Genomic DNA, 27,462 nt, shown 5'->3' with positions numbered 1-27,462 from the left:
GCGGACAGAGGGGGATTCTTCACACCCAGTGCCCCTTTCAGTATAGGCTTTGTAATATAAATGAGACTCTTGGTGCATCATAAAAGATTAACTTGGCTCTCAGCAATGGCCTGCTCTTATGAATGAAGCTTTTGTAGTGGCTTTGTTTGCTCATGCTGGAAGGGAATCAAGTTGGTCAGGCATGACTTGCCATTGGTGAGTCCATGCTGACTGTTCCTGATCACTTTCTTGTTCTCCAAGTGCTTAGAAATGCATTCGTTGAGGACCTGCTCCATGATTTTTCTGGGGACTGAGGTGAGGATGACTGGTCACTAGTTCCCTGGATCTTCCTTCTTCCCTTCCTTAATGATAGGCATTGTTTGCCCTGATCCAGTCATCCGGAACCGCCCCAGGTCACCACCACTTTTCAACGTCTCTGGCCAGCGCTCCGCAACCTCAGCAGGCAACTGCCCCGCCCCCACCCTTGTCTGAACAGCCCTCCCCCCTGCCTCCTTCCAGCCGCAGCTCCCAGCCAGCGGCTGGGGAGGGCGGGGCCAGAGAGGGCCCAAGGGGCGGGGCCGTGGGAGGAGGCTGGGGATTGGCCGGAGCCGGTGACTGTAGACGCGGAGCGTCAGGGCGCGAAGGGGCGGGTCCAGCCTTTGGGGGCGGGGCGACGGGAGGAAGGGGCGGGTCCAGTAACAGGACGGCGGTTTCCGGTGGGTGGGGCTTGGTTCTGCCCCGCCCCGGAAGCAGAGGAGTTGGTGCTGTGGTGGGTGGTGCGGGGATGGCGGCGGGATGAGTCGCGCGCGGGGCCAGGCTAAGGCCCCCACGGTCGCCGCCGCTGCCGCCATGGAGCCGGCGCGCGCCGCCAGCCCCGCGGCCGGGGGGGACCCGCCGCCCGCCTCGCCCCGGGCCGCCGCGGGCCCCGGCGGGGTTGGGGGCCGGGGCGGGCTGCTGGGCTGGCTGCGGCGGCGGGGCCTGGGCCGGGGGCCTTTCGTGGACCCGGCGCGGGACAACTACCGCGCCTTGACGGGGCTGTACAGCGCCATCCAGCCCGCCGACTCTGTGTCGCTCAGCACCCGCACTCACGGCGCCGTCTTCAACCTCGAGTACTCGCCCGACGGGTAAGGCCGGGCCCGGGCCGCCCCCTCCGCGAGTGTCGGGCCCGGGGCTGGGAGGAGCCGCTTGTTGCCCGAGCGCTGCCCTGAGCCGGGTGGGGGGGGCAGGAATGGCAGCGCTGCGTGCCCACCTAGGGAGCCTCTTATGTAACCGAGGCATAATGCTAAGTCCAGCAAGTGATCAAACCTCTGCAGGTAGAAGTAGTGCATCCACAAATCCTTAAACAAGGCACAATCCACAAAGCCTCTTTCCAGGGTGTCCCAAATCCCCTGGTTTTTGGCGGAAATCTTCCCCACAAAATGTGGTGTGTTGGATCCTGCTCATCATCTAACTGGTTTTTGAATGATAGGGGATGTGTTGATCCCAAGCAGTAGGTAAAAGTTTAAGCTAGTTAATCAATTCCTGCACTTGATAAAGCCTAGTTGGGTTTATTGCCTCTTCTTTTTTTAATGGAAAATGTTGCTAATGGAAACTCAGTATGCATCTGTTCATTTTTTGTGAGGCCAAGCCCTGCTTACCTTGCTTATGCAGGTAATGCCACTAACTTCAGGAAGATTAGCAAAACTGACTCCAGACAGTGGTGTGGCTTATAGTGCATGTATTTAGGATGCTGCTTTCTTGCAAAATGTATGCCTGGTTGCAGACCGAAAAGTCTTGGGGCCTGCCCCACCACTCGCAAGTGAATCCCCATCCTAATGACCAGCTGGGCCATGTTCAGCAGATGCATATATTGCAGGGATTAGCTCAAAGTGTGGTGCTTGAGCTGGGACAGAGCTCAAAGTGTGATACTTGACATTTTCAGTTTTATGCTGGAGGAGACCAGATTTAGTTTTAATGTCTTACCATTTGAGGCCCACTGAGAGTAGAAACAAGTTATTTGTGCACTGGGGAACTATGGCACTCTGCAGTCCAGCAATATATTTGATAGCAGGTGACCTGGCAATAGATCGGCATCATTCTGATTCTTATCTGATTTAGCAATTAGGCTACCAGCAGCAAGTGCTCAGCAGTAGTAGTAGGGCATATCGATGGAGGATTAACCTACCATTTTTGTGACAGATCGGAGTTTGGAACCAAAGGAACTTTACTTTGAATTATTTGAATTTGATGTGTTATAGACCTGTAGCCCGTTAGTTTTAGACTAGAGGTAACAGAACAATAAAATCTTCTTTGAAATATAGACAAAATTAAAAAGAGGGAGTTAGATGAGCTTAAAGAAGGATGGAAGGTCCTAGAACAACAGCACAATGTGGAACAAGCAGAATTCAGAAAAATGTATTTGAACAATCACTTTTTGCAGCATGTTTTCATTTTAGTTGACTTGCACCCCCCAAAGTGGACACAACCATATTTTGTTTCTGGACCACCAAATACAAAGTTTTAATGGCCAAGGACAAGCTGTGAGTGGTAATATAGCCTCCCAGATGCATTGAAACTTAATCAGAGTCAAGTTCCAGTTCTCCTTTGATATCGGTGGCAAAACTACCAATGAACTCAAGTGGTTATGTCACACCAGATCTGGCTCCTAATCTGCCTCATCCGCCATTCTCAGAGCAGGACAGAATGAAATTTCAATAAGTACCAAACTGAGCCCTTGGCAGTTCTCACGTTGGGACAGATGAATTCCTCTGTCATGTTTCCAGTATGTAGGTGTATAGTTGTGCCAATTTTTCAAAACAACAGGGTCAGTCTTCTGCTGAGATTGCAGGAGCTGGTGGCATAAGGGATGGAAATGAAATGTTTTATGCTGGGATAGCTGGGCTGGTGATGTAAACACCTAGTGAAGGCGGGCAGTGCCAGTTCAGTGTTGCTTGCTATGGTGCAGCGTAGTTACAACAGCACAAAGGTCCCCAGTTTGGACAGGACACGTTCATCTCTCCTGTCATCCTGTGCTGTCTGGAAGCACAAATTGGAGGAGCTACTGGATTCCAGTTTCTGGCAGGTATTCTGCTTCCTGGGGTTGGTGGACCAGACAGCTGTCAGTCTTTGATGTGCTTCACTGCATTGTTTTAAAGCAGTTCAGAATCCTGTCATGCTAGGAAAATCCATAGCCCTCCCTTTAGAACAACTTTAAAATTCACTTATAGGATAGGCAGTGGAAGCTGGTCTTAATAGTACTAAATTGGGCTTGGTAACATTTACCTGTCTTTAAAATGTTGTTTTATAGTAATGATAGAGGATACTATTGGCTAGTGCAAAATCGTATTTCTTTAAAAGACTGTGGACTTTTGATGCTTTATATGGCTTTTTGGAATTTGGAAATTACCTTGCTGCCACTTCCTTGTTGCTATTATCTATGAACATGTCTCTGCCTTAATACGTCCTACAGTCCCTGTGTAGTTAAATGAGACAAACCAGAGTGATAAGATTTGACATCCAACCTGTGATGAAGGCTAATTCAGGTAGTTAGTGTATGAATTTAGCTTTCTGGTGGAGCATTGTTTAACTACTATATTCTGAATGTCTTCTTTGTACTGACTTTAACAGGATTTGAGTCAGTCCCCAAATAAGCAGCCACCCAACCCAAATTTTAGAAAAAAGAAAGAATGGTTATAGTTTCCTAGGCCAAGAGGGACAGTCAGTTGGACTTGCTGCAGCTACTAGCTGGTTACTTAACATGCTCTGGTCCATGTTAGTTAACATGCCTAAAGGATGGTATCATAGTTTAAATAACAAAACCTTGCATTACTGATCATCTGGTGCTTACGTACATGGTGATTATATTTTATACTTTTGGATCTTTTTAAACTACTCCAGCTAGTAAGATGGTAACATGACACACATTCTAGGATTCAGTGCTACATGTACTACTTATTTCTATGCTAGGTACACTACTACTGTCAGTTCACCAAGCTTATTCAGCTGGCTATTAGAGGGTCTTTTAGGAATAGCATCTCTTGTCTCTTCAGGATAAGGGGGCAGACTAGATGATCCTAAGGTCCCGTCTAACCCTTGGATTCTAGTACACTATTCAAGCACAAATTGATATAGCTTTGCAAAATGCTTTAGACAAGTATTTGCATTCCACAGGCAGAGGAAGACTGTGAAATGGCCACAGAAGTCTGTTTGGGTTAGAACCCATAAACTTTGGGTTAGAACCCATATTGTTGTCTACATCCTCTTTCTCCTTCCATTTAATAGGCTGCAGTTATGAACAGAGCTGCACACATACAGTGCTCCAGTTTCCATATGTATTCCTAGATTTTAACTCTCCCCCACCCACTAGGTTAGACTACAAAGGCACTGACGGGACAAAACACCCTTAGATAACATTTTGTTCAAAACTGTCGTAACTCTACTCGGCCTGTGGATTGATTTGTGTTGTCATCAAGTTTTATGCAGTAGCATAATAATTATAAATGAGCCGTTATTGAATTAAAGGGTTTGCATGACCTGTCCAGTGGATATACCAGCTATGTATCAATTTATGCCAGCTGCCAGACTGCAAAGGAGAGCAGTTTTTTTTTCAGAACAGGTGACAAAGAAATGACTTCATAGTTGAGTAGACAGCATGCCAATGTTAAACTTCTTATTTGAGACTGCACAGCGGAAAGAAGGCGATGGAACAAAGCTAGCTGCGCAAAATCAGAACAGAGTCTTGGGCTTTGTGAAATGTGCACAGTTGGTAACAAAGCAGAGATGAGAATAGGTCTAATGGATGCCTGTCAAGTATTTAAAGACTTGACTTTACTTCATTAAATGAGTAATACCTTTCCTTTTCTCTTACTCTCTTCAGGTCAGTGCTGACTGTTGCTTGTGAACAGACTGAAGTTTTACTTTTTGACCCCATATCTTCAAAGCACATCAAAACTCTCTCTGAAGCTCATGAGGACTGTGTAAATAATATCAGGTCAGTCCCTTGGGGGAGGGATCTTGAGGGGGAAGCCAAGTTTAAATGTAAGAAAATGCCATAATTTTTTTAATGGTAGATGTTTTTTGTGCATTGTGGTGCTGTCATAATTTACAGTCCAGTCCTCTCTTCTCCTACACATTTTATCCAGCTAACAGAATGTGATTTAATGTGTACTGTTTACCTTGTTTTGCTGCATCCTGTTGTGGGGGGGGAGTGAGGGAGAACAGGGTAAGAAGTTGAGCAGTATTGTGTGTCTGGTTGCAATATTAATCATACACACTTGTTCCTTTAAATGACTGTGGTTTGAGAGCTGCAGTGGAGGGCATGGTTTTTAAGGAATATTGGTTATTTCAGTTTGTCTAGTAACTGTGGGGTGTGTTTTGTAAGTACCAGGCACAGGAAGGAAAGGATTTGTATTTATACAAAGCCAGAACTTGGAAAGGTTTAAAAAGATGGGCATTTATTTGGAAAGCAAAGATATTTGGTGTTTTAGTTTAATCAGGGTTTAGGAAAGGGAAATCTCATAGTCAAGACCTTAAACTAAGGGTGGGCAAAATGGTGGATCCAGCCAGAGGTCAGACTCCATTTCCCAGCCTATGTCACTGCAGCCAGTTTCCATGGAGACCCCAGTAGCAGTAACAGCTCGGGGGCCAGGTTTTTCATGGAGACTGGCCCCAGCAGCACTGGCAGGGTGAATGGCTGGCTGGGAAGCTGCTCTGTGGCCAAAGAAGGGATGTTGCAGCGGTGATAGCGTGGTCCAGAGCCAGGGCAGAGCTGTGATCCTCTGTCTGGATGCCCCTACCCAGAGTGTGTGGGCAGTGGATCACAGCTCTGTCCCAGCTCTGGACCATGCTGTCACCACTGCAGGATCCCAGCCCTGGAGCAGCCTCATGTCCTGCCAGTGCTGCTGAGGCTGGTCTCCATGGAAACCATAGCCTCATTGTCACTGCTGGAGTTTCCATGGAAACCAGCTGCAGCAACATGGGCAGGGAATGCTGGGAAATGGAGTCTGCCACTGGCCAGACTTTGCCCGCCCTTACCTTAAACCAGTCTCTGACTCTGGAATTAGAATGTGACCTTCACTGGGGACTGATTATCTACTACAGGGTTTCTTGCACCTGAGACTACCATCATGGGAGACAGAATTATGGCATATAAATGGAGTGAGAAGCTGATACAGTCTGGCAAGTCTTATGTCAAAGTGAAGATGTCCCATTGGACTTGTCAAACAGTAAAGAGTTTTGACGTTGAACTAAATTAATGTGATGGACTGCACTGTATTATAGTCTAACTCACAAAATTTACTGTCTGTTTATCAAGGAGGTGGGAACCCATGATAATCTGAGGGGCCTGAGTCATAAGTTTCTGTGGAAAACTATTAAACCTTAAATATGTAGTTATTACAGTTGTGAAGGTAGTCTCCCAAATGGGAGCTGATGCAGTGTTGCCTGTCTGAGCCTGTAGACAGGATTACAGCTTCTGTTAGCTCATAGCTTCTCAAGATTGCATCGGGACAAATTGACGTGGCCAGTTTTATTGCTACTCTTCAGAATTCTGGAGAAAAATGATTGATGGGTTCACACTGTGGCTTGTTCACCACAAGAAGAGTGATGTTGAGGTCTTCCAAAAATATTTAATCAAGAGAACTTGGTGATGTGTTGCATAATGAAGATACCTTCCTGTGCTGCCCCTCCTCTCTCTTCTTAAAAGTGGGGGCTGAAGCTTTGTTTTTCAGACACTCTTTACCCAAAGTCTTGTATGAAAGATGAACAGTTAAAGGTGGGAGTGCAAAAGGAAAGACTGATTTTTCCCAAGAGGCATTAACAATGGACCTTTCTGCTGAAGTCCTGTTGTACTCTGAGTGTACATTCTGCTACCCTAACCTCCTCCTTATTCCAGGACTCCACACCTTGAATTTAGAAGTATATTCTATTTACGTTATACTCTAAAAATGATGTTTGTTTGTTTGTTTGTTTTAAAATAAGGCATCCTTGGGTTCCTTGTTTGTCAAAGGTTTTCATATCAGAAGTTCTTAGTTTATAACCAGAAGTGGCCTGATTGGTTAATACACCAATCTGCCAACAAAAGTTGAATCAGGAGGCAAACCTGACGCTTTCCTTTTCATGCATCTCTGTTCTGGCTTCTACTTTTTGTATTCAACTGAAACTGTTTGTGCTAGTGTCTGACTCCTAGTGACCTAGCCAAGTCTCAGAGCCAGTTTTCCGTCCCCCTCCTTGGCCTATGAGCTGCCTTATGGGAAGTTGACCATGTTCTTCTTGAAATCTGGTTCTTCCCTGGCTGTTGTGATTTTTGCCCTTCCTGCTTCTGCTGCTGTTCTGCTTGTCATATCAAAAGATCCTCTTTGTCCCCGTCCCCTGTCCCCCCCCCTTTCTGTGAGGTGTCCCACAGGGCCCTTCCCTTCATTTCCCGGTACTTTATCAGGGTAATCTCAGTCACAAATACTAATTCAACTGCCATCTCTCTGCAGATAGCTCACAGACATACCTGTTGGTTCCAGATTTGCTACCTCCTATCCAAACACAGCTCTTAACCCAGTGATTCTCAACCAGAGTACTGAAAGGTCCTTTTAAGGGTGTAACACAGTATTTGCACTACAGGGTGTACAGATACCTACACAAGATAAACCCAGAGATTTCAAATAAGAATTTATAGTGCCAGAAACATTCTTGCATGTTATGGTCTTCCCAAGTTCTTTGCAACAGAGGAATTGCTCTATTGTTTTTCTGTGGTCAAATAATGAGCAAAATTAAGCTTTTGGAAATGGAATGCCAGTAATTCAGAGACGTTAGGGAGGGGGTGCCTTGAGTCTAAAAAGGTTAAACTACTGTCTGAAACTGTCATTTTGACATGAAAATAGAGTTGAAGTTCAGTATGCCTAAAACAGTTAATCTTTCTAGTTAAGACTTTCTGCTGTTCCATTTCTTGATCACTGTGGGTATCCCCTCTATCCTGTCTGTCATTTAGGCCCATAATCTCATTTGTTATCTTTGACTTGGACTTCTCTCCAAGTACTGGTATCCAGGTTCTGTCTGAATCTTTTGGGTCCTTTTTGCAGTACACCTCAGTGACATTACTGCCTTTCATGTCTCCACCCAGGTGAAACTTGTGGCAGAGTTTCACCTCGCCTCTTACTTGCTGCAGCATCCTTTTGTCCAACTTTTGACTAGTACAGCCTTGCCCTGCCTATCCATTCAGGATGGATCTGCAAAATTCATTTTTCTAGCTCATTGTTTCAACTGTGTCATTGTCCCCCACCCTGCTGCCCCGTGTATACTAGAACCCTACTCCATAATTGGCTAGTCTAGATGCTCTGGTAATACAAATGATCTCTCCAATGAAAAACACTCAGCAAACCAAGTATTTCCTCTAATGACATGTTTGAAATAATCTAGATGCTGAGAGCTTTGAAATACATGGGTGATTATGTTGAATATAAATGTATATTTTTCAGGTACAAAAATAACTGACTTAAACTTGGAGCTGATGGACAAGGAAGTTTATCACCCATTTCACTTGTCCATTGCTATGCCAGTTCATCAGAGACAGTTAGGTAAAAAGCTTACAGCTTATCCTTGGGTCATTCCCAGTGTAGTCAGTCATGTCAGCAGACTTGTGAAGAGGTGCAATTTTTAGATGGTCTGTAATTAAGAGAAATACGATTCAACTCTTAGGTGGTGTTTATCCCTGTCCCTTTATTTTTATAATCTTGCATCTCTGCCTTCTCTTGTTCTGGTCTGCAAAGGATAGCACCAAGTACAATTACTTTGGTCTCTAATGCTCTCTTTGTCCCATTACAGCCAGTCCTGGTGATCTTTTTGGTTTTATTTAATCGGGACTTATTGTCAGATGCTTTTGCAAGCACCTTCCATGCAACACACTTGCTTACTTTCAGACAAGCAGTTGTATCTTTTTCTCTTGTTAAAGCAAAGCAAAATCCTACATTTTTATAGCAAAAATGACCCTACAGTCATTTTTTATCCTGTGTGCATTATAAAAATTTCACCCAGTGACTTTCACACTGGCCCACCAACTTCTGATTGTAGTAGAGCATGATTTTTAGAAGACATGTAGACTTGATATGAGATGCTTCAAATGGCAAAACCTCAGACTTCCCTTAATAGCTTTTTCTAGTGACTTATTACTCTCACTAACTAAAGAAAATCATCCTGTTTTCTTAGTTTGGGTTTCCTAGCCTCACCTTGTATCCCTGACTTACCAGCCTTTGTCTGCTAGAGCAAAGAGTTTTGTGCCATTTGACACCACCCCTCTGTGCAGGTTCTTGCAGACCATCAAATTGTCTATTGCCACCTCAACCTGGGATGGGTTTTGGCCAGAGACCAGAGTGTGTGAGGATAAAATGTTTTTACCTGCTAGGATAATTGCCCCTCTGCCTGCCATAATGTAACTAGTGTGACCCATAGACTTGCTCCATGCTGACTGCCTTCCTTGACTTTAAGATGTTTGGCATCTTCCTTCAGATAAGACTTGTTGCTATAACTAGGATCCATGCTTATTCCAGGAAGTGGATGGTATGAGTGTGGAGTGATACAAGGGTGCACTACATGTGCCTTATTTGGCATATGCACTGGATGATGATGCCCAGTGAATGAGTTAGGACAGCATGTTTAACTGTGAGAAGAAGTGGGTAGATAAAGATCAGGATTTGGAAACAAACACAACTTTAAATAAATACATTTCTGCTTTAAAATCAGTTTCATTGTACTTCTATTGTAGCATATAACTAAAAAGTATGTGTGAGACAAGAATTGCTGTGGATACCTTTTGTTGGACCAACTGTTCAAACGGGAGGGATATTAGACAGGCTTTTGGGTACAAAGTACCCTTCCTCAGATCTGAGTTGTCTCTGTTGTATTTTAATTTCCTAATTAAAATTAGAGTTTTAAATTACATAAAGATTTATTTTTAAGCTTGATCCTTAAAAGATGGGTGTCTCTCAAAAAAAAAAAAAAAAAAAGACATGTTCAAGATCCTCCCTGTCTCTGTAAGAATGAGACACCAAATGGCACCAGATGGACAAGCAAATAGCATATGCAGTATTGATAGCCATCACCACTTTCCAGCATGTAGTCAGTTCATGCTCTCCCAGGATCTGTGCCTTGAAGTTGTAACTATTTGCAGTTCAGCCTGTGGATTAAATGAGGTATGGTGTCAATTAAAAAGAAAAATGTGTGCTTGTCAGGAGCAGCTATATTATAAAACATGCACAAAAAGAGGATGGAAGTGTTGGACTAAGGCTTAAAGAAGGTGAGAGCTAGATAAAAGAAGCCTGGCAGCAGAAGCTGATGCTAAGAGGTGGTTGGCATGAAAGTGGAGCCAGTATCCACATCCTGAGCAGTAGGTTAGGACTTGGATAGAGAGCTTCCTGGCTCCTACTGTGTTGTCTGCTTCCAGTCCTGTCTGCACCTCGCTTTGCTGGCCCTGTAGCCACAGTGAATGATCCCAGAGTTGTGCTAACTTTCTGCTGGTTGCTGAATAAAGGAAGCGGGAGTGAAGCCAAAGGCAAAATTAACAGGAAATGAATGCTTGCTTTCAGGATTGTGGGGCATGAACATGAAAGGATCCTGGTTTTCTCCGATTTAAAAAAAAAAACCAACCCAATTTTCAGTTTAAAAAGAAAAAGTAACCTCAAATCTAGATGGATGAATGGATTTCATTTTAATCAAGGAAAGTGTGGATTTAGGGTTACTTTTTTTTTAACCAAAAATTAGTGATTTTTTTTTTCTAAATCGGAGAAAGCCAGGATCCCTAGTGATTATAGAGGAACTTGTGAAAACGCTGGACACTCTCTCCCGTTCCCCACCTTAATTTTTCTTTTAAATGTGTCTGAGGTAACTGTACTGTAACTTTAAAGACAAATAGTAAGATGAAAGTGGAACGGTGAAATGAATATTTTACTCTATGCTGGTCACCTGTTTGCTGGACCGATTCTTCTGTTTTCAAAAAGCATCTTCTGCTTCTCTGCTAACTTTGGGCCAGATTTTGAGAAATGCCTGTGTACTGTGTAATAACCCTGGATGTCTGATGAGCTGCCTCTTGGTAGGTTCTGTGTACAAATGCACTTTTGAAACATTGACTGCTGCTAATTTTGTTTTGTCAAATTTTAAAACAATCTACTTTGCCACATTTAGTGACATAGCCAGCTCTAGTGAGGTCTGACTTGTGTTTGCCTCCTTCACTGATTCACTCAGCTATTTAAGAGAGCATGGTGTTATGCTGTACAAAACAGAGAAACTCCTAAGAAGTGTAGCCAAAAAAAAAAGTCTTGGATGTAAAATGTCCTGGGTAACTTAGTAGCATGGGTGCCTTTTACAGTGAGGCAAGGTTAAATAAGTTGATTAATTACAGTAGGCTTCACAGAAAATATCAGGGTTTCTTTAAAAAGGGGATTTGAATTAGGCGAAGTGAGTATTTTTATACAGCAGTAATGGGAGGAAGAGTCAGAGGAGGAATGAAGCAGTAGCAGACAAGGTAGAAACAAAGCAAGATGAGAGCAGGACAGTGTTGTCTGGTCTGTGCTCTCTGGGAGTCTAGAAACCAGAATTCCTATTGTTTTCAGTACTTTGCCTGTTCATAGAAGTAGAGGTATCCACATGCCAAGGTGAAGGCTGAAGGTCTAAATGAAATTTGACAGCCTTGATATCAGAGGTTTCTAAACAATCAGCCGTGGGAAAATCCTACCAATGATCTGAACTCTGGATAGTCATGGGGTGCTCATGCCTCATTTGTGTCTGTTACATTGCATTAAAAGATGAGAGTTGATGCATTTTAACTTCCTCGGTGCTTTTCACGTGAGCAGTTGCTTTACTGCCACAGGGATGATGTGTAATCTCCATGGGCCCTGGTTTTCGGTGATTAAAAATTGGCAAATTCTCTGATTTAAAAACCCCAAAATCCGTGATTTAAAATTAAAGGCCCCCCACACTCCAGCCCTGCTGGTCTTCCTCACTCACCCCTCCCCCCCCCCACCCCCAACAGCTCCCCAGCCCTGCAGGAGGGAGGGCCCCCAGCTGCCAGGGCTATGGAGCCAGGGACCCAGGTACTCAGTCCCCTGCCCCAACAGAAGGCAGTGGCTGCTGCAGCAGGAGCACAGCCGGCTCCCCCACTGCTGCAGACTCCATGGGGGCGAGGCTGGCTACTAGCTGCAGCATGCACTCCTGAGGGTAGGGGGGACCTGTGTGCACCTCTCCTACCCCTTCTGTGTGGGGGCAGGGCTTCTTGCCCTGCTGCCCTCCCCCAGGGCCTCTGCAGCGCAGCGTGTTACCCAGTGTGGCAGGGCACAGTAGGACTGCGCAGGAAAGCTGCTTGCCTGTGTGAGCTCTGTGTTGCCCTGGCAACACTTCCCCTGCAAGTGGAGGCAGCAGCAACAGGTGCAACCCTGTGCTGCTGCCTCTGCTGCCCCCGTGCACACAGGGGAAGTGTGGCCAGGGCAGCGTGGAACTTGCAGTGGCAGGCAGCTTTCCTGCTGTGCCCTGCTATGCCAGGTTGCACACGCTGTGCTGGAGAGGCCATGGGGGAGGGCAGCACGGTGGGGACCATGAGCCTGCAGTGTGCACCCCCCACACAGATTGGGTGCGTGCAGGTTCCTCCCTGCCCTAAAGTGCATGTACTGGGAACTGCGTGCTGTTGGCTGAGCGGGCTCTGTGCCTCCTTGCGTGGCTTCCCGCACTCCTACAGGAAGCCACCCATGGAGGCACAGAGCTGGTCCGGACTGCCCCACAGTGCACAAACCAGGATCTATGCGCTATCAGCCCAAATGAGCTCCCCGCTTCTGTGTGCAACTTCCATAAGAAGCCTATAGCATGCTGCTGGGCAGGCAGGCCTGCCTGCGGGGAGGGGCTGGGGAAAGCTCCATATGGAGTGCCTGCCCAGTTGTGGCACATGGACTGGGAGCAGCACACTGGCCTGAGTGGGCTCCACATCCCTGTTCAGCTTCCCTGAAGGGGCAACAGCAGCTGCTCCTGGTCCATGCACCGCCAGTGAGCACTCCACACGGGGCTTCCCCCAACTCCTCCCTGCTCCTCAGCCCCCCGCCTCACACCTATGTCCTGCACCCCACCTGCCCTGCTGGCTCTCTCCCCAGCCCTGGCAGTCGCCCACACCTGCCACCCGTGGCCCTCCCAGCCCTGCCAGTGCCCCTGGCTATGACCTGTAGCCCCCTAGCCCCCTGTAAACCCCACTTACCTTAGGATCCAGGAAGGAATGTGAGCCTAAGTCCAGCCTTGGGTCAAGAGCCTCAGGCCCTGCCCTTTTCCTCCCCTTCTCCCTCCCACTCTGGGCAGGGTTGTGGGTTTCCCACCCTTTTTGCAAGGAGCTCTTGCAGGCTGGACCCCTGCTACCTGCAGAGCTCTTTGCAAGAGTGGGACATCCACAGGTATCTCTGTTAAAAGGGAAAATCTGTTTTTTCTCCGATAAAGGGAGGAAATCCATGGTTTTCTCTCTTTTTCCATGAGAAACAGAAAACCTGGATTCCTGGTGATCTCCAGCAAAAGATTAGTTGATTCAGGGATGTCCTCATAGCAGTTATACAAACTTTAAGTGGTTGGTGCTATAATAAAAATTGTCATTCCATGTTTTAGTTTTGTTTTGGAGATCTGGTTGCGTGCTCTCCTCAGTTTATACTTTGAAAGGAGGTTGGGAGGTAAACAAATATCCTTGCTACTCTTTGAGGCAAAAATGTAAAATGTTTTTTGGGGGATCCTATCTACTACTGTAAACTATGTTTCATTTGTAATGGTTTGTCACAAAAAATTAAAACCCACAAATACCAGTTCAGGAATAACTAAGTATGAGGTAATAGTGCCTTGGCTGTACCATGGATCTGAGTTCACTTTGATAGTTAGTTTTCTGTCCATTTTACAGGTTTCTAGATAATCGACTGTTTGCAACTTGTTCTGATGACACTACAATAGCACTTTGGGATCTGAGAAAACTAAACACAAAAGTGTGCACTTTACATGGTCACACCAGCTGGGTGAAGAACATCGAGTATGACACCAATACCAGACTACTGGTGACATCTGGGTTTGATGGAAACGTGATCATTTGGGACACCAACAGGTATACGGGTGGTGTATGTCCATTAATGCATAAACTGTGAGAGGACAGGACTCTCCTAAATGTGAATAGCAGGATGAACACACAGTGTTCGGAATGAAAGCTTAGTAAGTTCTTTAATACAATCATTGTGGTCATTCATCAGCCAACAGTGACTGTCACAAATTTGAACTGCCTTAGTACAGTGAAAACTAAGGAACTAAAAGGAAACTATCTTGAGTGAGCTGAGACTCCAAAAAAATGATTCTTAAAAGCTGAAAATTGGCAGAATTAACTTGAAATGCAAGTGCAGATTTCCAGTCTGTTTGAAGTCCGTCTTAAGTGATGCACAAAAATAACAAGTGAATTAGTTCCTGGGAAAGAGGGGGTGTTCATCACCCATTTTATCTGCTTATGAACCTAACTTACAGATTTGAGATGCTGACCTCAGGCTCCTATTTTTCAGTCCTAACCATCTTTCCTCCTTCACTGTCCAGGTGCACAGAAGATGGATGTCCTCACAAGAAGTTTTTTCACACCCGGTTTCTCATGCGGATGAGATTGACACCAGACTGTTCAAAAATGTTGATCTCGACCTCCTCTGGATATCTCCTGATTTTGCATGACCTTGATTTAAACAAGTCTTTAGAGGTTGGCAGCTATCCAATTTTAAGAGCCAGAAGAACTACATCAAGTTCAGGTAAATTGTCACTGTTGTCTTGAATCATACATTTCTTGATAGAGGTATTATTTTAGACTATTTCCTTGACCAGTAGGAAGCAGGGAGGAGTGACTAGGAAGATTTATATGATGGGTTGTTCAAGGGCACTTTGGTTCTGTGGCTTAATACCTAACAAGACCCATGATTCTGAATTATACTAAATATTTACAGTTTTTTTTATCATAGAAAAGTAGGACTGGAAGTTCTGCTCCGTGCTAAAAGCAGGATGATTCCTGAGTAAATCATCCCATTCATGTATCTGTTCAACCTGCTCATGAAAATATCCAGAAATGGAAATCCCACAACTTCCCTTGGTGGCCTTTTCCAATGCTTGAGAGATGGAATGAAATGCTTTCACATCAGAGCATGACAAATGGAGAGTCATTTTGTCTGTGTGGTAAAGACCCATTTCCTGTTACTTTAACATGCCAGTGCAGGAAACTTAAGTCCTGGCTAGAGTTTGTGTTGCTAAGAGCAGACTGATTAGCACTGTTGAGAGGCAGAGACAAGGTGTCTACCCTTACTGGTATGCAAGTGTAGCTGTACTGCTTCCCGGTGGGTTTAGTGTACACGGAGCCGCACAGCCTGTGTGTGCGTGGGCAGCACTGCTTGGCACAATGAGCTTACAACCCAGACTTTGTGGCTGGGACCATATGACTTTGCAATAAAAAGTTTTGTGGCTTGTGTTTTGCAATGTTACAATAACAGAACCAAAAAGTGAAGAAAAAGAAAAAACTGTGCATGTCCTTTCTTTGTTTAGTTCCTTTATCTTGGCAGAACTGCCACAAGCTTCTTACTCAACCAGACAATGGAATTTAATGTTTGGGGCTACTCTGAAACTTGACTCTAAAAATGGCATAACAGGTTTTCCTTTTTGTTGCCATATTACTAACTTGCTGTAGTTACTAGTGAACAAAGAAACTGATTTCTAACAGCCACTCGCATGCCGTTGTCCTGAAGTCTGTAAGCCAAATTGGATTCTTGTCTTCTGATTCATCTCCATCTATTATAAAGATGCTGCAGGTCAAACCGGGTTTCAGTTGCATTTTGGAGTGGCACAAGTATGAACAGGGAAGGGTTTTACTTCCACCATCATTTTAAGTGAAGATGCATGAGAAGCAAAGTATTCAATTTGTCCCTTAGATCCGAGATTCAGTTCGTAGAGTGTTGGCAGTTGACTTGAAACTGAGCCTGTTAAACTTTTAGGCTTATTTTTTTCAGGGTATAATCAAAGATGGAAGCCAAAAGCTTTTGGGCCAGACTTTTAAAAGCATTTATGTGTCAGCACCCATTCAGTTGGCCTTGAACAGTATTAACTCTTTAAACTTTGGGTTTTGTTTTTGTTTTTTAATTAATTACTAATCCATTGTGGTCTACTTATGGCAGTTCAGTATCAGACCCCTTTGCTTGGAGGCAGTTCTTTTAAAAAAAAAAAAAACAAAAACAAAAAAACCCCATTGTCCTAGCAAGATGCATTTGCAGGTAAAGCATTAAAGTTATTTATTGAAGGGATAAAATGAGTTGCGTACAAAACAAAAGCTGGGCTAACCTGTTAATTTATATGGGTACTGCTGTTTTCAGATATGACATCTTCCAGTTCATCTGGTCCAAGAACTGTTGGTTCACCATGTCACCAGAATGATTCGGGTCCATTGTCTGAAAAACACATGTCCCGAACCTCACAAAGAGAAGGTATGTTAAGATTAAAATGTGTATGAGTAGGTGGGCCAAGGAATAACTAAGTGGCTTTTAAAACCTAAAAAGTAGTGTTGCTTTTTTAGTAGTTTTATGTACTTTCCTACTTACTTAAAATAAGACTAGTAAGAAAAACAGGTCTTACTAGGATTTACATCAAATCTAGTATATCATCATCTAGTGGTGTCTGGAGCTGATTTTATTTCTTTTCACATTTCAGAAGGGGAATACTCATTTCACGGTAGTATATAAACACTTCTATGCCTGGGAAATTACAATCTAATTGTATTGTGTAGCATGTTGTACCATTCAAATGTGAATGCCTACTGGTAGGGGCATTCCTCAAATGCAAAAGAGGGGTGGAAAAACCCACTGGTTGGGGGGGGGACAAGGGGGTTTACTCTGACTGGATGGAAGCACTTGCAGTGAGCTTGAACTTTATGGCATTTTTAGGCAGATTTCTTTTTCGCTCAAGAGAACTCTTTGCTGCTTTGAGTTTCATTCTCTGTTTGCTTCAGTGACAGAGAAGTGTTTACTGGTGCTCCATGCGGAGCCTACATAGAGTGAGTGGCCAGATCCTGTTCCTTGGGTATTAACTGACTTTTTTATAAAGTTCCATTTACAAGGGAAGTTGCCTATTGAAGTAGGAAATACCATGCTCTATAGTTGGTTATAACTCAGTTTCCTTGCTGCACTGGACTTTGTGTGAATCTATTCCTGCCAACATAATGGGAATAGTGTTGTGGATACCTGATCGTGAGGTTTCTAGCCACAATGCTATATAACTACCTAAATGAAAGGAGGCAGAATTTGCTAGTAAAGGCTTTGGTTACTGGTGGTGATGAATAAGAGGGAAAGATTCCAGCCTGAGGTTCAGCTCTCAGGGTGAGTTTGAAGAACTGGCAGTAAATATAGTTTACTCAGAAACTGAGTAAGCTCGTTATGCAGAATGCTCCTTACATAGTCAATTTTAAAGTTATGGCAGAATGGCAGTCTTTGAAACTACCTTCTGCAGTACAGTAAGAAGTATGTAGGGATGATATCTCTGGCTTTGTATGATTTGTGTTGTCCAAGATGGGTTTACACTAGGGGTGCACCAACAGAGTTTTTTTTGAGCTGATACTGATGGCCAGTTTTTAACGAGCCATATCAGCCGATACTGATCCAATAGATGATGTACAGGTGGGCAGCTTACAAAGCCTGAACTGAGGCTGTACCCATGCACGGGGCATTTATTGGCCACATTGGCCAAAAATGCTGATTGCTGATACCGTCAATTTTCCTTTTATCGGTGCTGATCTGATATGGGACTGATGTATCAGTGCACCTCTAGTTTATACAGATATTATGAAGGACAAACTGTCAAAGCAAACGATTCCCCAGTTCTGTTATTCCCTCATACCTATTAGCAGTTCACAACATCTGCATCTCTTTACCGCCTGTAGAACTGGTATACATTTCTCCCTAATGGTGTTAGATTTAATTTTTGTAAAGCACTGGAAATATCTGACAATGAGGCTGGATCCAAATATTGATTAAACTGCTTTTTTAGTTTAGAGTTTGGCCACGAGTGAAGCAATAATAATTGTAGGATAGTGATGCTGTTTGACAGAATTGGTATATATTTTCCTAGGTGGATCTCCACGAAATAGCCTTGAGGTATTAACACCAGAAGTTCCTGGAGAAAGAGATCGTGGTAACTGCATCACATCACTGCAGCTCCATCCTAAAGGATGGGCTACTCTTCTTCGGTGCTCAAGTAACACAGATGACCATGAGGTAAAGAAAACAAGAACACTTTTTTAATAACAGATGTACTTAGGGTTAAATATAGATTCTACATAATAAATAATGCCTTATTGACAGGTAAAAATATGGTGCTTCTATTTTTGATTGATTCAGACTAAGCTAATTATTCTTGGTGATTCCCTTAAATGTGTGTGCCATACCTCTTATATTTTTACAAAGTTGATATTTTATCTCAATATTGGGGATATATGGTCTCCAGTGGAGTCTTGAGTATTTCATTCACCATCATTAAGGAAAAACTGAATGCATGTTACCTAACCATACAGAGGACTTCAGGATATGCTGCAGGCAGTCTGGGAAACTTGATATTTGAGTGTGGTAAGGGATGGTGGGGAAACAAGCTGGGCCTGATGAGGAAAGACCTCAAATCCTGAGAGCTTCAGTGGGCTTTTACTCTTCAACTGTGCTACCTAAAAGATAGACAGATCTGAACCATGGAAATACCTCGAGCCATGAAGCAGCAAACAGAACAAGAATGTATGTTAAAAATGATGGTGGTTTCTATAGCACAATGCAGTGCTGTGTAGAGAGGCCTAAACCAACTTCCCGTGAGTCTCAGAAGCAAATAAACTGCATTAGTCTCTTTCCTGTGTTCTCTTTAATAGGCTCTTTTTCTCCCTGTTGACTAGCCTGGGGAGGGAAGAGCACAGTGCTGATACATCTGTACTGGTTTTAGTTTTTATTTGCACGCTGTGGCACCAGGCTGAGTAAATATATACCAGCTTGCTTAGAGTTTAACGTGGGTATCTCTATACAGTGCTGCATTGCACCATACAGATGTGGCCCAGGAACACTTAGGCTATCTCTCTTGATGTTTTGAAGGGGAAAAATGAGTCTAACCATTTACAAATATTATCAGTGCACTTCAACCAGGGGAGACGAGACTAGGTTGACCCAAGACCTTTTTTAAATGCAGTTTTTGCCTCCAGGCATTGTGTGGATGAAACATGCTTCCTGTAGCAACAGACAGTTTCCTAAAAATGCCAAGCTACTCACATGGCAGCATTGTTCAAACTAACTGTATGAGTGTTAGGGACTTTAAGAACTGCACATGTGATGCTTTTAGTTATGGGATACCACTTTGCATTCATAGCTCTTGACGATGCTAGCCGTCTGTAACCGTTTTGATTACCGCTAGCAGAAAATTTGTTGGCATCCTAAATATTTGATGACAGGAGCTTCTGAATCTAACAATGCACGAAGTAAGAGGTTAGCAGGTTAGAATTTGAGCTCGCTCTCCTTATGTAAAAAATTAAGTATGCTATGCTTAAGAGCTCTGTACTGCATCAGTTATTCTGGAGTGGCCTATTCCTTTAGCATCAATGACATTCCTGCTTTAGAGCATGAAATATAGAGCCTGCAGGGCATCCGGTGGGGCTGGGAATTCAGGGGTGAGGCATGTCAGTGGATTCTAGGGTATGGAGCCCTGTTGAAAATGTGTTTTTTGGTAGTAGGCAAGCAACTGCCATGTTAACCCCCACAGATCTCTGATATCACTTTACCCCACCACTGGAGGCAGATCGGAATCTGGCCCTTGAGGAACCCTGCAGCCCGGATCCAGTGTGGTGGGGCAAACAAGTCTGACATCCTTACTTTAATGGATTAAAACAATTTAGTGTTTGCCAAAATGCACATGTTTCTGGATATGTGCATTAAATGTCTGCAGAAGTAGGACTCCTGATCTCTCTTGCTTGATAAAGAAACAAGATTAGATAGTTGCCTGCTTGTTCTAATGCTTCTGGCTCAGAAAAAGCATCTTATTCTCTTTGAACTCTGGGAAATCACTCAAGTCCCTGGGGGATTGAATCAGTTACTCTTTTCATGCTGTGTTGGTGAGTTAGATGGTGTTCTGCACACAAGTGGAAAAAAAAAAATCTCCTGGTGTGCTTTTGCCTATATTAGGTTAAAAAGTTCATACTTTCCATATCTGACTGAAATCAATGAAGTTTAGGGCAAGTGCTTTCGATATGGGTGGAGGACGTCTCCATTACTTTGCAAAGAGCATTGATCAGTTGGTGTCTTAAGTTGCATCCTTTCATTTTTTTTTATGTTTACTTGCTCTAAAGCTAAAATAAAATCACAGTGGACCAAGATGAGTTGAAACTAGAAATGTAAACGAAACAGTGTCACAAACCTACTTATTGGGAAACTGTATGCAGTGGTTGAGGCTGAGTTCTAGAGTCATTAGTTTGCAGGCTACTTCATAGATTCATTTGTGGTTTAAGGCCAGAAAGGGACCTTTAAATTATCTCGGTGCCTTTTACTAGTGACCGTCTTGGTCTTCTAAGTGAAAAGAAAATCTTTGTGAAACCTCAGTACTAGTGCAGGGTTGTGCCCAAACTTCTTGAGTCGTGTCCAGAGACTGATGGGATATTTTTAGATTGCTTTCAGGGAAAAAAAAAGGCTGCTTTTTTAATACTTACTAATTGACAGCTCCCTAGTTTACCTGTACCTGCTGCTGGCTGATTTACTTAAAATGGGTTTCATGCATACAAAGTAACATGCCTTCTACAAGCTTCTTGCCTACTAATTATTGGAAATCTAACAGACTTTTGCCGAACTTGAAAATGACTGGCCTTTGAACCATTGTAAGGTGAACTATTGTAAGATAAATTCTGTAATTTTGTACTGCAAAGTAGGTTCTGAAATGCAGATTTTGGATTACCTTTTCCTCAGTCCCACAAGGTGGAGTAGGGTACAAAACGTAACGTTGGCAGATGTTATGTGATATTAATGAAATATTTTAGATGCATTCATATTTGAAGAATGTAAGACCAGATGAGCAAAGTGTATTGGCAGTTCCTATGTCATTCACTCTCCATGTGAAGAAATATCTGGGATACTGATGTTCATATAAAACTTTTCCTGTCTCTTCCTCTGCAGTGGACCTGTGTCTATGAATTCCAGGAGGGAGCCCCAGTGCGTCCTGTCTCACCCCGTTGTTCCCTGCGACTGACTCATTGCATAGAAGAAGCTAACGTAGGCCGGGGTTATATCAAAGAACTCTGTTTCAGCCCTGATGGCCGAATGATTTCCTCCCCACATGGCTACGGGATCCGCTTGTTGGGGTTCGACACACAGTGCAGTGAACTTGTTGACTGTTTGCCCAAAGAAGCTGGTCCCTTGCAGGAAATCCGTTCTCTGTACTCACACAATGATGTGGTACTGACGACCAAGTTTTCTCCAACGCACTGTCAGATTGCCTCAGGGTGCCTTAGTGGACGTGTTTCTTTATATCAGCCAAAGTTCTAGGCACATCTTGCATCAACAGGAACTTCTCAGACATTTGTTTTTATAATTACTTCAGTTTAGTTGAAGTGTGTTCTTTTTAAAATCTTGTAAGTTTGAACAAGATCATAGTTACTATGGTCTGTGAACATACCAGTGAAATGAGTTCAGTCCAGCACTGTATACATCTGGCACTGTATACACAAGCCAGATGCCCTGCACCCTGTGTTCAGCCTTCCATGCAGTCCCCTGCTCCTGCTGATCCTGTGCCATTGATCTCCAGTCTTTCTGGTTGGTTTGCACAGTAGCGCTTGGTCTTTCTTTTCAGCATGACTTCTGGTAGGCCACCTGCAAAATGTGTAGGGCAGGGGTGGGAAGAACAGTTAACCAAGCAAACCTCCCCTCCCTCTGTTTCCACTGGTACAATCTTTCCTCATCACAAAGGAACTGGACTTCCTTGCATCCACTCATTCAGCCTTTTTTGCTGCTGTAACTTTTCTCTGCAGTGAAGAGGTAATGGAACTGTTCTTACAGATACTAGATTAATTTTGCAACAGAAGAGAAGGCCCCCCCCCCCCCCCAAAAAAAAAAAATCTACTTGCATTCCCAATATAATGAATTTGGTTCTTGGTGACTGGCTAGAAAAGTGTTGTTACTTTTTCTAATGCTTTGCTGTAGTTAAATTTTAGGCTTTTTTTCTTAATTTGTATACACTGTTTATTATCAGATAGAAAATTTTCAGCTTGGAGATGCAGCTGCATTTCTTCAGTGAATTCAGTAGGAAAAGAATGCCGTAACGAATAGGAAGGATAAACATCATGCCTTGTAAGCATTGCAAAATAGCCTTTAGAAAAGTCTGGCATAAAGTGGCAAGTTATGTGTACCCCAACCACCAAGCTCTCTGTGACCCATAGTACGGAAAGATTTTTATGGTAATAAAATCCTTTTTGGTATTTCATTCTGAAAATTAAGAAATAACAACACTTTTTGCATTTCCCATTCTGTTAACTTGGTGGATTCCCAGCTAATTCCCACAGAAGTGCATAATAAAATACTCTTGTAATGTGCACAGCTCTTAGCCACCTCCTTTATCCAAAGCGTAGCCCACAGAAGGTACTGTAATTGTACTAGTAAAGCTGTCTTTAAAGTTACACTGTCAATTTGGAACAGATCAAAGTATATTGGTCCAAAAATCATTTGCTCAAATTGGACTCTTCAGTGACAAGGGGCAGTATTCATGTGAATGCTGAGTTTTACTTATTTGCAATGTAGGTACCCTCATATAGTTGCTTCAATAGCTTATCACTAGGGTATAATTTTGAATGCCACTTCTAATCTGCATCAAAAAGATGATGTCCTCCAGTTGCTCAAAAGCTTCTAGTGAGAGTGAGCAGATGTTTATATAACTTTACTCTCTGGGTGGAAAGCGAATGAGCTTAACTTCATGTATAACTGAGCGCCCATTGCATGAAACTAGGAATGAAACACCAAGATTTGACACACTGCTTAGACTATAATTTAAATAACAATATTCCCCACAGCTGGATTGAGACTAGCGCAAGAGCTGAATGATTTTACATAAGAGGAAAACAGGAAGAAGACTGCTATAGGTAACAACGGATCTTTCAGCCTGATCTTATCAAAATTGAGCTGAAATACTACCCATTTCAACCCCCCCTCCCCCCACCTTTTTTAAATTTGTTGGTTTAAATGCACAGGATTAGGATTGATAGGAAGGACATTTCTTGTCTAATTTCAGTCTTGAGAGTACTTTAATTTGCGCCACCTGAAAAAAACCTGCAATATGTTCATGACCTAAGAATAAGATCCTAATTCGGCCAAAATATTCTTGGGAGCGCGGTAGGAAATATTGCTGGAAAAAAGCTTCAGGGTTCTCCTTTGGCCTTCAATAGTCAAAGAGAATTTTAACAAAATACACTTTCTTTAGGATGACTCCTTAAGAGAGCCTTCTGCCAAAGGCACCACATTCAGAGAAGAAAAATGAAATGGGAGGTGGCAACGCTGAGCAGGTCATAGAACTAAAGGCTGGAAATCTGACAGTGGGCTTGGATTGCTCTATGCTTTACATGAGTAACTTCCTTGACACCTCTCATTCTAGGGGTTGGATGGAACTCGTGTTATGGGACTGCTGAGACCTATTTGGAGAACTAAAAAAAAAAAAAATCAGGAAAACCTTGTGTTTTGTTGGCAAAATATTCAGTAATAAAAAGCCTAAACATTGGATGTTTGCTATTGGAGGGCAGGGGTGGAGTGATCTGGTTAATGACTGCTGCACTGAGGATTGATTTCAAGTAGTTGATCATGCAGCACCTGAAAAACAGTTACAGTTTTGTCTTTGTAAATTTATTTGTGTAATTCTTTGCTGTTTCTCTTACTAAATGGCTCTTCAAAACTCTCAATGCAATAAGCGCTTTGAGGAAGCCCTATGACATTTAGCTTAGCTATACTGTGCTCCGTTAGTTTAAAGTACAGGGAGCATCCCCTCTTCTCTTCAGATGATAACTGATATGAAACTACTCCTTAGGTTCAACATAGGCAGACAAGGTTCTTTGGGTGAATCTGATATCTTTTATTAGACCAACTTGGATTCAACATGAAATTTGAGCGAAACAACCATTTGGGTACTAAGAGTTCTGTTGTTCTTGTAGCTACAACCACAAGTTCATAATTGCATTGGTGGCAGATTCAAAAAATTAAGCCAACTATTGGGATGTTTTGCTGTCTGAAATTCCTTTAAAATGGAAAGGGAATAGATGTTGGAACAAACTTTCACCTGTTTAAACAGTTTTTACAGGAAGATAGGATAGAAATCAATCTGAACTGTTTCGGAAAATGCTTCCTCCCCTCTTTCCTCCTGCTGCCCCCCAACCCCCCAAAAACAACACAATGGCCAAATCCTATTAGATATAAATAGGATTGAATAACTATATATAGAATACAGAGAGATCCACTTAATTTGTATACTCTGTGCTCCTGTAAAATGTCTCATTCAAAAAGCTAATTATTGCAAATATGAATCACTCCCACATTCCTTCTGCTCTGCTGCATGCATGGTTCGTAGTATTTAATAAGCAATCTGCAAATCTGAACTTCCTAAGCATTGGATTTCGTGAACTGTGTATGAGACGGCTTACACGGTTTTTCTCATCTGTTATGTCAAGGACTGGAAATGACAATACTAAATACACTGTGTATTAGCCTGACTGACTGAGAAATACAAGCTATCCCACATAGAAGTCATAGAGACATAGGGTTGGAAAGGACCTCAAGGTCATCTAGTCCAACCCCCTGCCTGAGGCAGGGTGCTTATTTGCAAAGGAACACAAGTTTATGCAATACTTTTAGTTGAGTACGGCTTTAATAAAAGAGAGGCCTAGACAAAAGTCTACAGAGATCAGTGTTTGAATTGTAAAACTATTAAATTAGGGTTCCTTTCAAGGCCACAGTGAAATGTTAGAGTTTAGTGTGACAGCCTGACAAGTGGGATTAAAGTTTATGCAGACTTGTACATGCAGCTAATTTGTGGAAACAGAATGAAAAGTTGTTGGCCAAAGTATGTGGATTTACACCACCTCCTTCCCTCCCACGTTCTTCCCCTCCCTACTGGTATTGATGAGAAAAAAATATACCCCTAGAAATAATTATGTAGGGCACTGGTACCACACCTCTTCATTTTGCGGACCACAAAAGCTCTTTCCAGGGACCAGCTCTGCTCCAAACATCCCAAAACGCTGCTACTTAATTTATTCAATACTTTATTGCATAGGCCAGTTTGGGAACCATATAAAAAAGGGAGAATCATGTGGAATAGCTCTTGGTAAATATTTGGACTTGTGAACACAGTATTCATTTCAAGTACAGGAAAGTACCATGGAAAGTCACTGCAGCTTTTGGTTGTAGATAGTCTTACTATTTAATTCCTTGAAATAGAGTATTTGACTTTTTTTTTTAATTATTCTTTGTCTATGAATATGCACTGAGTACTGCTTTTTTGAAGAATTCTACCTCATGACAATTTTTAAGGTATTGCTCTGAAACATTTGACACTATTTTTTCTGTACAGGGAATTGTAACTCTACTAAATAAATTACAGCTGTCCAACACATGTAGGTACTATTTATAATGCACAGCAATCCAGAGTGGTCAAAACAGGTCTGCGTGGTCCACTGCTTTGCAAGGCCTGACCATTAAGAATAAGGCCGATCAGAGGTTATCCTGCTCTAGGGCTTGGATCATATGTTAAGGGTGCTTTGTAGTGTCTGTTGAATGGCATAGAAGCAGATTCACTTTTATATGAAGACATGTTCCATCCATGTATGCTATAGGAATGTGGCTTGATCTCATTTGCAATAAGTTTCAGTTAGAACAAATAGATAATGTTAGTTGTAGTAATTTGATAACTACTTTTTTAACTGCCTTTGAAAGTTTTCTGAAAGTCAGTATATTTCACTTATGAAATATAATTGACAGCATCTGGAAACTTTGTTCAGTAATGCAGTTAGATGCTCTTGATTTCTTGATGATAGATACCGTGATTTCTACGGGATTTTTTTGTCTTTCTGAATCATGTTGTTTTGCCTTACTGAATTAACAAAGTGACTTGGTATGTAAGATTTGCATTTTTTTAAGATGGAAGAGAGGATTTATATACACTTCTGTTCTTTTAAATTCCAGAAGGTAAACTATGTCATGATTAACCTTTCCTGACAGCTGCCTAAGGTGCAAAATTGTGTAAAATCTATTCCTGATGGAAAAATGAGTTAACCTATCATAGATCAACCTTGTATAACTAGTATGCTAAGCTAGTGGCTTAAATCAGTTATTTCTGTTTACAATATATTTTTCACCAGTCAAGTCCTACAATTTTAATTGGACTGTGGAATATGCAATAATCTTTCTCAAAGCATGATTTCATGCTCATTAGTTATTGTTGTAATTGTTTCATTGTTGGCATGAATGATCAGCAGAAGCAGATAAACTGCATAATTAAGAGCTCCATAAGAATATCGATTTTAGAAGTGTTTATGAAAACCACAGTTAGTGCATTTTGAAGCCAGTAAATCTTCTGTAGTTTGTCCAGTGGCAATATTGTTGAAGTGAAATACATTTTTTAAATATTCCACTAGAGGTAGTTTGTTTTGTTTGTTTGTTCTTTTAAACCACCAAACTACTGTTACCCTTTTGGGTAAGGGAAAAATGGGGTAAAATGAAGTTAGTTAAAAATGGAGTTGTTTAAACATGCTTATACTTCATCAAGTTTCAGCTGGCATGTCTGAAATACTTTTTTTTTTCTTTTTTGTAGTTCAGGTTGGGGAAAGCAAAATGTAGCTTGAAGGAACACAAATAATTTAAAGGACCCAATTCTGACCTGCTTTACTATTAATCTGCTACATCCTAGACATGATTTGAGATATTTAGTTTCACCAGTAGATCTTCCTGTACATCCAACAATACTGTAGCTAAATGACAAGTGGCAAAAAATAATTCCTTAAAGAAGTCTCAGATAGTACAAACATAGAAAGACATTTTGGTATTGCAAAGTAAAACTGAAGTCCATAGATTCAAGCCCTTCAGTCGTAAGATTGTCAAAAGGGAAAGATCATCTCTAAACAATAGAGAACAGAAATAGCAGACAGTGTTCTTTTACATTTTTTTCAGTAACTTGTTTGCTTTGTGTGGAAGAGAAATCCTATTTCCTGATCTTAGCTAATGGTGCATTCTCTGCAACAGTGAACAGTTATTGATATTCAGCAGTCTCAAATGTAAGGCTTTTTAATACAAGAGCAAATTGTGCATGTAGAATATTTTGAAATACTTAAAGGTTTCATAGTAAAAGGGTGGAGACAATACAATACATAAAGTATCCGAGCTCTTCTAAATATACTGTATCTACTCCTATACAGTAACTCTTACTGTTTGTGAAGTTTCTCTTGCTTGCATAATAAATTTAACATTTATTACA

At 42.4% G+C, this 27,462-nt stretch overlaps 1 protein-coding gene across 1 annotated transcript; it reads left to right on the top strand.

The window, feature by feature from the left end:
• Window positions 1-729: 729 nt before the first annotated feature.
• On the top strand, window positions 730-27,462 carry DCAF10 (DDB1 and CUL4 associated factor 10). The gene is made up of 7 exons (XM_090039072.1): window positions 730-1,103; window positions 4,835-4,948; window positions 13,853-14,050; window positions 14,524-14,726; window positions 16,329-16,439; window positions 18,076-18,221; window positions 21,135-27,462. Exons 1-7 carry the CDS (start codon window positions 775-777, stop codon window positions 21,501-21,503), a joined length of 1,470 nt encoding a protein of 489 aa, XP_089895198.1. The 5' UTR covers window positions 730-774; the 3' UTR covers window positions 21,504-27,462.

The sequence above is a fragment of the Crocodylus siamensis genome, chromosome 3, assembly GCF_052110815.1.
Source record: "Crocodylus siamensis isolate JL-2025a chromosome 3, ASM5211081v1, whole genome shotgun sequence".
NCBI lineage: Eukaryota > Metazoa > Chordata > Crocodylia > Crocodylidae > Crocodylus > Crocodylus siamensis.
The sequence above is the reverse complement of the archived record's forward strand: the minus strand, read 5'-3'. Positions and strand labels throughout refer to the sequence as shown.

Coding starts and splice junctions, on each gene's coding strand:
- DCAF10 (XM_090039072.1), top strand. CDS start 775: ATGAGTCGCGCGCGGGGCCAGGCTAAGGCCCCCACGGTCGCCGCCGCT. Junction 4,949..13,852: donor GACTGTGTAAATAATATCAG/GTCAGTCCCTTG, acceptor TCCATTTTACAG/GTTTCTAGATAATCGACTGT. Junction 14,727..16,328: donor AAGAACTACATCAAGTTCAG/GTAAATTGTCAC, acceptor TGCTGTTTTCAG/ATATGACATCTTCCAGTTCA.